The sequence below is a fragment of the Penicillium alfredii genome (assembly GCF_028826965.1).
Source record: "Penicillium alfredii strain IBT 34128 chromosome Unknown utg000012l_segment0_segment0, whole genome shotgun sequence".
NCBI classification, from domain to species: domain Eukaryota; kingdom Fungi; phylum Ascomycota; class Eurotiomycetes; order Eurotiales; family Aspergillaceae; genus Penicillium; species Penicillium alfredii.
Window position 1 is genome coordinate 1,258,498 of NW_026622709.1, and position 13,574 is coordinate 1,272,071.

Here is a 13,574-nt window from a genome sequence, read left to right on the forward strand (position 1 = left end):
CCTGTCCATTCTCTTGCGAAAACCGTTTCGAGGCTCGTATTTTGGTCACGTGACCTTTATTTGCATCGTGGATAAAGGATTTCCTGGATATGGAGACCAGAATTGACGAGGTAGTCGTAATATTTTTAACAGGCTGTGATTTAAACAGGCTTTCAAAGTTGAGTTTGCATATTGGAATGTTTATTCTTGGCGATCATATCCAGAAATTTATATCCCCCCGAGGTTGATATTCCAAGCCAAATGTGAATCTAAGAATTTGGTACCCTAAGCACCAACGGCCAACAATGAATCGACAGTGTCCGAGACCGTCTGTTCGAGCGAGCGGTATTTGATTCCCAGAACCTCCAGCGACTTCTTGTTGTTGATCCCATAGATATCGGCCGGGAAGTCGCTTGGAGAATCCTTGGGCGGTAGTTTGGGCTCGAAGTTCGGGTGTGCCTCCCGGATGATGTCGACGATCTCTTTGTTCGAGAAATAGCCACCGGTCACGAAGAATCGCTGGCCTCCCGCCTCGGGAACCTCAATGGCTCGAACGTGTGCCAGAGCAACGTCGCGAACATCAACCCAAAGGAAGGTCCCCGTCGGAGCAATCTGTTCCTTCATCTGGCCCTGGATAATGTTTCTAAAGCGCTGGTTCGATGTATTAAGGGCCTCCAGGGAATTCAGGTAGTGGACAATGGGGCCGAACACTAGGGGAGGGTTGACAGTCGCAATGTCGAAGTTGGGCTTTTCTTTTTCAACAAAGTCCCAGGCTGCCTTCTCAGCAAAGGTCTTATTTTGTGTAATGTCATATTAGCTTGCATTGTTACCGGAAGACAGTTCTGGTGAATTTATAGCCGGCTTACCTTGCTTGCCCGATAGACATTGGAATGATCCAAGGCTTCTTCCCAGGTCACCGGGTTCCATTCCTCCTCACTGTAAACCTTGGGATGCTGCTTTGAGTTCACTATCGCAGCAAAGGACGAAGTAATGACCACTCGCTTCACAGTTGGTGCGTAGGTCTTGATGGCTTTCAAAATGCCCGTGGTTCCCTTGATCGCAGGATCCAGGAAGTCTTTGACGGGATCCTGGACATTGAAATGGAAGGGCGATGCTGTATGAAGAACGTAGTCGAATGGGGGACTGGATTTGATAGCCTGTTGCGTCCTGATTAGTTTCAAATAGCTCTTGGACCAGATACCGGCCAGATATGGAACTGCTGCTGCTAACCTCGTCAAATGCACCATCTTTGGCCACATCCGGGACAATCACATAAGACAATTTCTCTTTGGAGGCCTGGGGGTGGGCGTCAAGGATACGCTTGCCCTTGTCCTCCGATCTGACTGTCACAACCGTGTCGAAACTAGCATGTAATTGTCAGTACTCGAGAAGCTAGGTAGCTGTTCCATAATGAATAGATCGCACCCATGCTGCAGCAAAATGTCGACAACGTGGGCGGCGATAAAGCCACTACCACCTGCGTATCAACATGTTAGACCCATCAGGCGCCATTGGGGTGTTCGCGAAACGACTAACCTGTCAGTAGGACCTTGACCATTGTGTGTGTGCGCGCGCGCGAGAGAGAGAAGACACTAAATCGAGGAGTTCTAATGATTTGCGGGATTGCAATGAAGTCGAGATCGAGGACGTGCTGGGATTTATGGTCGAACCCCTCGAACCCCTCAATCCCGTCATCGCTCCCCACCATGGCCCACTGTCGCAGATCGGAAGGCGATTACAAATAAACAGACGGACTTTGTCGCTAATCCCCGTTATAACCTTACAGTTGAAATGCATGTCATCTTTTAGAATTGCTGCTAGGCCAAAAGCCAAGTCTGGTTGTACGCTGGTTGTACAATATATACTCAGAAATCGGCGCTTGTGTGGAAATAGACATCACGGAACTAGACAGTTGGCATTTAGCATTGATGAAAATCATGGAATAGAGATCCATATGTGTAGAAAACTTACCTCTGTCTCGGACTCTCCTCGATCAAATAGAACCACTCCTCCAAACACCCAATATTCCGCCCAGTAGCCTACCATATCAGCCACATCCATCGGATACTGATCGTGGTCAATATAGTCCTGGTGAAACAGATAAGTTGGGATAGTGTAACCCTCCCCCACCAGCCCCACGATATGCTCAAGTCGTGGGCAAGGAGGTCGATTATAAGGTGGCTGATTCGTGTGCAAAAAGAGATGGGCTGCAATGGTATGGATTGCAACGGCGGTTATCTCAAAAAGACGAAGATGAAAGTCTCTTGCTTCAATGGCGGTGTTCTGGTATGCCTGAGATATCTTAGAGATATATATTAGCCCACTAGTTATTCTCGTTCGCAAAGGAGAAACTAACATCGGAGTCGATCTCAAGGTTCTCTGGTCGGAACATTGCTCGCCATGCTGTGACCACGTCTAATGCTATGCTCGTGAATTTCCGCGTATGGATGCCTCTTATATCTATCGACATCTTGGCTAGAAATACCTTCCACGATTTTGGTAAAAGTATTTTGGATCACCTGTGTGGACAGGATGTTGTGAAGAGAGTGTAAGATGGCTTCCAAATGACCCGGGTCTAAACTGTGAAGGACCATATTGCTTTCTGTCATAGAGTCGACAAGCAGTTGAAGAGAGAAAGAACAAGGCAGAAAGATATGCTGATGATTGATGGTTGTAAGAATGAAGAGGGGGGAACGAGGTGACAGGGATGATGACTAGACGGCGGGAGAAGCAAAGGATTGGTCTATTAGCCGCTGGGCTATATCTTTAGAATGTATATAATATGTGATCGTGGTATAACACTTCTCTACTCCGAGTTTCTGAATGCTCGCGATAGGATAAGTATAGAGAACAGGGTGTGGATAGAGATTAAAAAGATGATTGGAAAAAAGAAAGAAAAAAAAAAATGATAGGAGTAATTAAAAAGCTATCTAAATATTAAATAGGATAAACAAGGCTTCAAAATCTAATTTTTAGTATCTACTACGTCTCCTAAAGCCACCCAAGCGAAACGAGGGCCAGCGGTTGGTAGTATCTATAGCTTATTTCTATGGCAAGACCTGCTATACTCTTTTAACGGTATCTAAGCTATATTAGAAAAAAAAAATTACCAGTTGCCGCCTGTTTTCTCAACTACATATTTGTAGACAACTAGGCAGCCGAAACCCTGCGGTAGAATCTTAATTGTTAATTTGTATCAGCCAGGATTGTTTTCGTTGTGCAGCAAGAACGGCACTCACGTGGAATTCACCCAGACGCTCTCGTGCCCCAATATGCTTGTGATGTGTCTCACAGCTTTCCTTATCCTAGTCTAGTCTCTGTATGCTTACCTACAGGTATCCATATACATCTATATCACTGGAACCGGGCCAGTGATACACTATTAGTATCAAGAAATGGGTATGCTCTACTAAATTTGGCACACTCTAATAGCCGGTTGGGGGATATAATTATGTGAATATCTCTTCTTCCGGTATAAAGACAAATATTAACTGTCTAATATCTATCGATGTACCCTATATACTTCCCCGTGACTTGACTGCAAAGCAGACAAAGGCGAGTCCTCCGAGTGGCCCGTGCACGACACTCGACCCAGGCTCACACCTGACCCGCATTCTCCCCTTCTCTCTGCTCGACATATCGGAGGCCAGCTTCCAATGTCCATCCTGGGGTGTGGTTCAATATGGCGCAACCAGGTCCGATCACGGACGTGACGCAGAGGCTATTCGTTGAGCTGAAATCGAAGAACGAGGAGAGCAGGGTCCGAGCTGCCTATGAGCTCTACGATAATGTTCTTTCTGTGTCGAGAGGTATCGATCGCGACGTTGAACCTTGGGAATATTCTTTAGCTTGCTAACTGATTGAACTCTGTTTTTCAGATTGGCCTTCGGAGCGATTCGTGGAATTCTACAATACTGTCAGCCAACGCATCGCTCAGCTGGTGGTTACCGGCAACGACGCAAATGAGAGGATCGGCGGCCTGCTAGCGCTCGATCGGCTTATTGATTTTGATGGAGTGGACGCTGCACAGAAAACGACTCGCTTTGCCAGCTACCTGCGCAGCGCCCTTCGCAGTAATGATAATGTGGTCTTGGTCTATGCCGCCCGGTCGCTCGGCCGTCTGGCAAAGCCTGGGGGAGCTCTCACAGCAGAACTGGTGGAAAGTGAGATCCAGTCGGCTCTAGAATGGCTGCAGTCAGAGCGCCAGGAGAGTCGTCGTTTCGCCGCGGTGCTTGTCATCCGGGAACTGGCGAAAGGCTCGCCCACGCTTCTCTATGGCTTCGTGCCGCAGATCTTCGAGCTCGTCTGGGTTGCCCTTCGCGATCCCAAAGTTCTCATTCGGGAGACTGCTGCGGAAGCAGTGGGCGAATGCTTTGAAATCATCGTCGCGCGCGATGTTCAAGTGCGCCAGTCATGGTTTGCCAGGATACACGATGAGGCACTTTTGGGCTTGAAATCCCACAACGTGGACTGGATTCATGGATCATTGTTGGTCCTCAAGGAGTTGATTCTCAAGGGCACGATGTTCATGAAAGAGCATTACCGGGACGCCTGTGAGATTGTTCTCCGTCTTAAAGACCACCGGGATCCCAAGATTCGCACCCAAGTTGTCCTCACCATCCCAATTCTCGCATCCTACGCCCCTGCCGAATTCATCGAGATTTACTTGCACCGATTCATGATTTATCTCCAAGCTCAACTGAAGCGCGACAAAGAAAGGAATTCTGCTTTCATCGCCATCGGGAAGATTGCGAATGCTGTGGGCCCAGCCATTGCCCAATATCTGGATGGCATCATCGTCTACATTCGCGAGGGACTTGCCATGAAATCGTAGGTTTTGATCCAATGCGGTACTCGTTTGGATGCTAACCTATTCATAACAGGAGGAATCGAACAGGCGTCAACGAGGCGCCCATGTTCGAGTGCATCAGCATGCTCTCGTTGGCAGTGGGCCAAGCGCTCAACAAATACATGGAGGCGCTGCTTGACCCGATCTTTGCTTGCGGACTCAGCAAGTCGTTGACGCAAGCTTTAGTGGATATGGCTCACTACATCCCGCCAATCAAGCCTACCATTCAGGAGAAGCTCCTCGACATGCTGAGTATCATCCTATGCGGAACACCATTTCGACCCCTTGGGTGCCCCGAAAACCGTCTACCTCCGATGCCGTCTTTCGCGAAAGACTTTGCACCCCACGAGCTCCATTCTGATTCCGATATTGCACTGGCTCTTCACACATTAGGGAGCTTCGACTTCTCCGGCCATATATTGAATGAATTTGTGCGTGATGTGGCCATCAATTACGTCGAGAACGACAACCCCGAGATTCGCAAAGCTTCAGCCCTCACATGCTGTCAATTGTTCGTTCATGACCCGATTATCAACCAAACCAGCGGACATTCCATTCAGGTCGTCAGTGAAGTCATTGACAAACTCTTGACTGTTGGGGTCGGAGACCCTGACCCTGAAATCCGGCGCACTGTGTTATGGTCATTGGATCGCAAATTCGATCGTCACTTGGCACGACCGGAAAATATCCGGTGCTTGTTCTTGGCGGTCAATGATGAGGTATTTGAGGTCAAAGAAGCTGCCATATGCATCATTGGTCGACTCTCTAGTGTCAATCCTGCTTATGTCTTCCCACCGCTGCGGAAGTTGCTGGTCAATCTTCTGACGGGACTGGGGTTTGCAAACACGGCCCGCCAAAAAGAAGAAACCGCCCAGCTCATCAGCCTGTTTGTCTCAAATGCGACCAAGTTGATCAGATCCTACGTCGATCCTATGGTCACAGCTCTGTTGCCCAAATCGATTGATGGCAACCCTGGTGTCGCTGCCACTACATTGAAAGCCGTTGGCGAACTTGCCAATGTCGGTGGCGGGGAGATGAGACGATACCTGCCACAAATAATGCCCATAATCCTGGACTCGCTGCAGGACCTTTCTTCGCATGCCAAGCGGGAAGCGGCGTTGCGAACGCTGGGACAGTTGGCTAGCAACTCGGGCTACGTGATTGAGCCATATCTCGAGTATCCTCATCTGCTCGCCGTGCTCATCAACATCACCAAGACCGAGCAAACTGGTTCACTACGGAAGGAGACTATTAAGCTTCTTGGTGTCCTTGGTGCCCTTGATCCCTACAAGTACCAGCAGATCAGCGAGATTGAACCTGATGTTCATCATATCAACGAGGTCCAGAATGTCTCGGATGTTGCTCTAATAATGCAGGGACTCACTCCGTCCAATGAGGAATACTATCCCACGGTGGTCATCCACACTTTGATGCAGAACATTCTTCGAGAGAATTCCTTGGCTCAATACCACTCGGCCGTCATCGATGCCATCGTCACTATTTTCAAAACTCTGGGTTTGAAGTGTGTGCCGTTCCTCGGTCAGATCATTCCGGGGTTTATCTCTGTGATCAGGGGCTCTCCTGCAAGCCGTCTCGAGTCTTACTTCAATCAAATGGCGATTCTTGTTAACATTGTGCGACAACACATCCGCGCTTTTCTGCCTGAGATCATCGAAGTGATCCGTGAGTTTTGGGACGCCTCATATCAAGTGCAAGGGACCATCTTGTCCCTGGTCGAGGCCATTTCCAGATCATTGGAAGGAGAATTCAGGAAGTACCTCGCCGGTCTGGTTCCTCTGATGCTGGACACCCTTGATAAGGACTCCACCCCTCGTCGCCAGCCATCGGAGAAGATCCTGCATGCATTCCTGATCTTTGGGTCAAGTGGAGAGGAATATATGCATCTTATCATTCCTTCTATTGTGCGCCTGTTTGATCGGTCTCAGAACCCTCAGAGCATTCGGAAGTCTGCCATTGACAGTTTGACGAAGCTGTCTCGGCAAGTCAATGTTTCTGACTTTGCATCCCTCATGGTTCATTCCCTGTCACGAGTTGTCGCCAGCAGCGACCGCGCACTGCGTCAATCTGCCTTGGACTGCATCTGTGCACTCATCTTCCAGCTTGGCCAGGACTTTACACACTACATCCATCTCTTGAACAAGGTTCTCAAGCAGCACCAGATCAACCATGTCAACTACCAAATCCTCGTGACCAAGCTGCAAAAAGGGGATCCGCTTCCACAGGATTTGAACCCCGAGGAAAACTACGCTTTCCCGGCCGATGACACCAGCTTTGCGGAGATTGGTCAAAAGAAGATTGTTGTGAACCAGCAGCATCTCAAGAATGCGTGGGATGCATCACAGAAATCCACCCGCGAGGACTGGCAGGAATGGATACGCCGCTTTAGCGTTGAGCTTCTGAAAGAGTCCCCGTCTCCAGCACTGCGAGCATGTGCTAGCTTGGCTGGTATTTACCAACCGCTGGCACGAGATCTTTTCAACGCGGCGTTCGTGTCATGCTGGACCGAACTGTATGACCAATATCAAGAAGAGTTGGTCCGGTCGATTGAGAAAGCACTTACCTCGCCGAACATCTCGCCCGAGATTCTGCAGATTCTGCTTAATCTTGCCGAGTTCATGGAACACGATGACAAGGCTCTTCCCATTGACATCCGCACCCTTGGCAAGTATGCCGCCAAATGCCATGCCTTTGCCAAAGCTCTTCACTACAAGGAACTCGAGTTCGAGCAAGACCAGAATTCGGGTGCTGTTGAAGCCTTGATTACTATCAACAACCAGCTTCAACAATCTGACGCCGCCATCGGTATCCTCCGCAAGGCACAGGCATACCGCGACGTGGAGCTTAAGGAAACATGGTTCGAGAAGCTCCAGCGTTGGGACGAAGCACTTGCTGCTTACAAACGACGTGAGAGAACCGATCCAGATTCCTTTGGCATTACAATGGGCAAGATGCGGTGTCTGCATGCCCTTGGCGAGTGGAAGGTTCTTTCGGATCTTGCACAGGAGAAATGGAACCAAGCGTCCCTGGATCATCGCCGAGCCATTGCCCCTCTTGCAGCCGCGGCGGCTTGGGGTCGAGGCCAGTGGGAGTTGATGGATTCTTACCTTGGTGTTATGAAGGAACAGTCCCCAGACCGCTCCTTCTTCGGTGCCATTCTGGCTATTCACCGCAACCAATTCGATGAAGCAAACATGTATATTGAGAAGGCACGCAATGGGCTCGACACTGAGCTGTCGGCTCTTCTTGGGGAGTCGTACAATCGTGCCTATAATGTCGTTGTCCGTGTCCAGATGCTGGCGGAACTCGAGGAGATCATCACCTACAAGCAGAATGTCGGCGACCCCGAAAAGCAGGAGGCCATGCGTCAAACTTGGAATCAACGATTGCTCGGATGCCAGCAGAACGTTGAAGTGTGGCAGCGCATGCTCAAGGTCCGGGCCCTTGTGACTGCTCCGCGGGAGAACCTGGATATGTCAATCAAATTTGCCAATCTCTGTCGCAAGTCCAACCGTATGGGTCTCGCGGAACGATCTCTCGCATCGCTGGAAACGGTGGTTGTTGACAGTAATGGTACACGTACCATTGCACCTCCCGAAGTCACATACGCTCGGTTGAAGTTCAGTTGGTCAAGTGGACACCAGCAGGATGCCCTCGAGATGCTGAAAGATTTCACATCTGGGCTGACCGACGACTTTTCCCGGTTCAATACTCTCATGGTATCACATGCAGATCACCATGGAATCAACGGCGTCAACGGCATTGCAGACCCGACCCACCCAGATGCAATCAGTCTCCGTGAGCGCATCGGCGATGCTGGAAAATTCAGAAAGCTTCTTTCGAAGAGTTACCTCAGACAGGGCCAGTGGCAGACAGCTCTCCAGAGAGGAGACTGGAGGCCTGAACATGTTCGCGATGTCCTGAGTGCATACTCAGCGGCTACCCAGTACAACCGGGACTCATATAAGGCGTGGCATGCGTGGGCGCTCGCAAACTTCGAGGTTGTCACGACCATTGCCAGCCAAGCAAGCCGCGAAACCCCCTCCGTGCCTGTTCCCGCACATATCGTGACAGAGCATGTCATTCCTGCCATCCGTGGATTCCTTCGATCTATTTCCTTGTCCTCAACATCCTCACTGCAAGATATCCTGAGATTGCTTACTCTTTGGTTTACCTACGGCGGCGATCATGAAGTCAACACAGTCGTCACAGAAGGATTCACGGCGGTGAACATCGATACTTGGCTTGCCGTCACTCCACAGTTGATTGCTCGAATCAACCAACCCAATATCAGGGTCCGGGGTGCCGTCCACAGGCTGCTTGCCGAGGTTGGCAGAACACACCCGCAAGCCCTGGTGTATCCGTTGACCGTGGCTATGAAATCGAACGTGGCCCGACGTTCTCAGTCTGCCAGCAACATAATGGAGAGCATGCGGCAGCATAGCGCCAAACTAGTCGAGCAGGCGGATCTTGTGAGTCATGAATTGATCCGGGTCGCGGTACTGTGGCATGAGCTTTGGCATGAAGGTCTTGAGGAGGCGTCTCGCCTCTACTTTGGTGATCACAATGTCGAGGGCATGTTTGCAACCCTTGCACCACTTCATGAGATGCTGGACAAGGGCGCCGAGACACTTCGTGAGGTATCGTTCGCACAGGCTTTCGGGCGCGATCTCGCCGAGGCTAAACACTACTGTGTGTTGTATCGCCGAACCGAAGAAATCGGCGATCTGAACCAAGCGTGGGATCTTTATTATACTGTCTTCCGCAAGATCAGCCGGCAGCTGCCGCAGCTGTCGATTCTCGATCTCAAATATGTCTCGCCCCGATTGAAGGATTGCTCAGACCTCGACCTTGCTGTTCCCGGAACATACCAAAGCGGCAGACCTGTTATCCGGATTATGAGCTTCGACCCGATCCTGCACGTTTTCCAGACCAAGAAACGACCGCGACGAATGACTCTCACGGGCAGCAACGGAAGCTCCTACATGTATGTTCTCAAAGGCCACGAAGATATCCGACAAGACGAGCGTGTCATGCAACTCTTTGGCCTGGTCAACACTCTCCTTGATAATGACAGCGAGAGCTTTAAACGCCATCTCTCGGTCCAGCGCTTCCCTGCCATTCCCTTGTCTCAGAGCTCCGGTCTCTTGGGTTGGGTGTCCAACAGTGATACTTTGCACGCTTTGATCAAGGAGTACCGTGAAAGCCGCCGGATCTTGCTCAATATTGAACACCGGATCATGCTGCAGATGGCACCTGACTACGACAGCCTCACTCTTATGCAGAAGGTTGAAGTCTTTGGCTATGCTATGGACAACACTACCGGCAAAGATCTGTATCGGGTGTTGTGGCTCAAGAGCAAGAGCTCCGAGGCCTGGCTTGAGCGTCGCACGAACTACACGCGGTCTCTTGGAGTCATGTCCATGGTCGGCTATATTCTTGGGTTGGGTGATCGGCACCCTTCGAATCTGCTGCTCGATCGCATGACCGGCCGTGTCGTTCATATTGATTTCGGTGACTGCTTTGAGGTGGCGATGCACCGCGAGAAGTACCCCGAGCGGGTGCCCTTCCGACTGACGCGCATGTTGACCTTTGCTATGGAGGTCAGCAACATCGAGGGGAGTTACCGCATTACTTGCGAGGCAGTGATGCGGGTACTGAGAGAGAACAAAGACTCGTTGATGGCTGTGTTGGAGGCCGTAAGTGATGATCTTCCCGATCTGTATGACTTGAAACAACTGACCCCTCCGTTCTAGTTTATCCATGATCCTTTGATCAACTGGCGTCTTGGCGCACAAGAGTCGCCCGATCGCGAGTCTCTTACCTCCGAGCGGCGCCAGTCGATCATCGAAGGCATCCCCATCGAGAACAATAATCTGCAGCCAAGCAACTTCTCTCGCCACCGCCGACCCTCCATCCTCGAGGGCGGTATTCTCGATGCTCAAGAAGGCGTCCCGAACGAGGCTCGCGAGGCACAAAATGCCCGCGCTTTGCAGGTGCTCGCCCGCGTTAAGGAGAAGTTGACTGGTCGCGACTTCCGACACTACGAAGAACTCAACATCTGTGACCAAGTCGACAAGCTTCTTGCGCAAGCCACGAATGTCGAAAACATCTGTCAACACTGGATCGGATGGTGTAGTTTCTGGTGATCGGTTGCATGGTTTTTTTTTTGTTTGCTGGGCTCGGGCCTGTTTTCATGCTGGAGTTAGCTGGAGTGGGTTACGATGGGACATGAATTTCTTTTCATTTTCATTTTTTTTCCATTTTTTTTATCCATCTTGTATGTAGAATCCACTGGTGATTGCCTACGATCTTGCCATTTTTGGTTGCTTGTTATTACTATGCTTACGCCCTTCTGATAGTGGCTTCTTTGTTGACTTTATATGCTCCGTGGAGTCGAGGAACAATGCTCGTCCACTTGATTTGCGTTTTGGTCCTCTCCCTATGGGATTTTGGCGAGTCAACTCAACATGGCTATTATCCAATCGGTACAACCGGAGTATAGACCCACCCGTCGCCGCCTGTTTAACAACCTTGCCTCCATCGGCCATAGCCATACAATGATCGAATTATGGAACTAACGAGCCATAATATTCGGGATTTCCTATAGATAGAAAAGCTCACCCAGCCCAATAACCAGGCCCCCATGTGGCGCGCCACCATCACCACAAACCCCCACACTGTCTCAGACCTACAAATCATACAATGATCCGAATTACTCTAAAGCAAAACTCCCACGTGTTGGGGAAATCCTTCAGGATCTTCCCATCTTCCCATCTCTCTCACGCCTTACAATTTCCCTGTTTGAGCCGACACGAACACCACTTGTAACCACATGGAGTCTGCCAATCGGATATTTCGCCCCCAAGCGATCTGTTCCATCCCCACTCGGCCGTGAGCTCTTCCCAAGACCTTCTGTTGCCCACCCGTCAGCACCAACGGCTATGCATACCCAGCCAAAAACAAAAAAAAAGAAAGAAAGAAAATGGGGCCAAAGGAGGAGAGAGGGGACTTGCGCGGTCTTAGATCCTTATCACCCATGCGTGGCCCCATTTGCTTCCCTCTTTGGGGGCGACCCCCCGGTTCCCTTGGGATGATGAGAATCCTTCTCAACTGACTTGGGTAGGGCTCCCGAGAGTATATCACCGTGCGCACCCCGGGCCCTCTTTCTTTCTAGTTGCTTTTGCCCTCTTTCTTTCTTTCTTGGCCCTTTTTTTCACCTGTCCAATATCAATCTCATTTCCACGGCGTTCAGGTTCAGGTTCAGGTTCTGCTCTGCTCCATGAGCTATGGATATCTCCCTCGTCCTGGGGCCGCCTCCGCCGGGGACCGACCTCAGTGATAATCGTACCCCGAAGGATAATGCCGTGGTCATTACCGTCTCTGTTCTGGCTATCATTATAGTGGCTCTCCGCTTCTTTGTCCGAGCCAGAATCCAAAGGTCGAGGCTGGAAATCGATGACTGGCTGATTTCAGCTACTTTGGTTGGTCTTTTCCTCTTCTTTCTACTTTTGAGTCTCAACTGGCTGGGGTGAGTGCTAATGATTGCAACTATAGATTCCACTCATCGCACTACTGATAATGGCTCTGATTGGTAAATATTGCTGCTATTTCGACTCGAGACACTACCAAAAGCTTATATTTCTTTTTCTCGTTATTAGGAGGCGAATACGGTCTAGGAAAGCATGTCTGGCGTGCATCTATACAGGGCATGGTCAAGATGAAAAAGGTAGGAGACCCTCGAGAGTGTGAAAGAGAAAGAAAGAGAATCTTTGATTCTAATGATCTGAGCAGATCCTCTTCGCCTATCTGTTAGTATACCTTCTCGAACTGTTCATGATCAAGATCTCGATCCTGATGTTCTACCGCCGCATTTTCGGGATGAACTGGATGACATGGGCTTGTCTCTTTTGTGCCTGCGGCTGGATGATCGGGAGCACAATAGCCGTCCTGACTGCTTGTCAGCCCATCGCATACTTCTGGACATCCACCGTGAATCCCTACAGCGGACATGAACGCTACAACTTCTACTACTATTATATTGGAAACGGAGCCGCCAACGTTGTCACCGATTTCCTGATTCTGCTGGTACCTCTGCCGATTGTGTGGAGGCTTCATATGCGGACTATCCAGAAGGTCATGGTGTGCAGTGTATTCCTGCTTGGTGGATTGTACGTGCTGAGACAAAACCCCTTACCCCTACTACTTATACTAACCCTTTTTTTTTTTTTTGTTAAAGTGTCTGCGTCGCCAGCATCGTCCGTCTCCACTTCCTAACCTTCCTGGACGACGACGTCGACATCACCTGGAACATGGGCAACGTCTACGTATGGTCGACCGTCGAAGCGTGTCTCGGCATCGTTTGCGCCTGTCTCCCAACTATCCAACCATTCCTGCGCTCCGTCCTCAGAATGTTGCCCGGCCTGACAATGGGGCAGCCTCTTGTTTGTTCACGAAAGGTCATCTCGCATTCTCGCCGCCGACCTCGTGCCGGCAAGCGCGCCAGCAATGACCATGGACTGCAGACGATGGGGGGCCGCAGTGACTCGAAGCCGAATATGTGGGATGGCGAAGACGACGAGGCTATTCTCACTACCCGCGTAGAGCCGGATCACTTCCACAGAAATAAAGGTCTGGAAGATGAATTTGGCTTGATGTCTATTAGAGTCAAGCATGATTTCCATTGGACTGTGGATCCATTGAAATGATTCCCGTTTTTTTTTTAATG

General features: G+C 50.2%; 4 protein-coding genes across 4 annotated transcripts; 2 read left to right on the plus strand and 2 right to left on the minus strand.

Moving 5' to 3' along the window:
* Positions 1-264: 264 nt before the first annotated feature.
* NUU61_010008 (SDR family oxidoreductase) lies at positions 265-1,537 on the minus strand (the record flags this gene model as incomplete). Its single annotated transcript, XM_056660533.1, has 4 exons — positions 265-771; positions 846-1,136; positions 1,210-1,322; positions 1,516-1,537. 4 exons carry the CDS (start codon positions 1,535-1,537, stop codon positions 265-267), a joined length of 933 nt encoding a protein of 310 aa, XP_056507031.1.
* A 307-nt stretch (positions 1,538-1,844) lies between these two features.
* NUU61_010009 (uncharacterized protein) lies at positions 1,845-2,371 on the minus strand (the record flags this gene model as incomplete). Its single annotated transcript, XM_056660534.1, has 3 exons — positions 1,845-1,883; positions 1,951-2,271; positions 2,336-2,371. The coding sequence occupies 3 exons, from the start codon at positions 2,369-2,371 to the stop codon at positions 1,845-1,847; spliced, it is 396 nt and encodes a 131-aa protein (XP_056507032.1).
* Positions 2,372-3,661: 1,290 nt separating this feature from the next.
* tor (putative TOR pathway phosphatidylinositol 3-kinase TorA) lies at positions 3,662-10,995 on the plus strand (the record flags this gene model as incomplete). Its single annotated transcript, XM_056660535.1, has 4 exons — positions 3,662-3,788; positions 3,858-4,809; positions 4,863-10,545; positions 10,603-10,995. 4 exons carry the CDS (start codon positions 3,662-3,664, stop codon positions 10,993-10,995), a joined length of 7,155 nt encoding a protein of 2,384 aa, XP_056507033.1.
* Positions 10,996-12,135: 1,140 nt separating this feature from the next.
* Positions 12,136-13,554, plus strand: NUU61_010011 (uncharacterized protein; the record flags this gene model as incomplete). Its single annotated transcript, XM_056660536.1, has 5 exons — positions 12,136-12,330; positions 12,404-12,440; positions 12,508-12,575; positions 12,641-13,017; positions 13,086-13,554. The coding sequence occupies 5 exons, from the start codon at positions 12,136-12,138 to the stop codon at positions 13,552-13,554; spliced, it is 1,146 nt and encodes a 381-aa protein (XP_056507034.1).
* Positions 13,555-13,574: the final 20 nt, after the last annotated feature.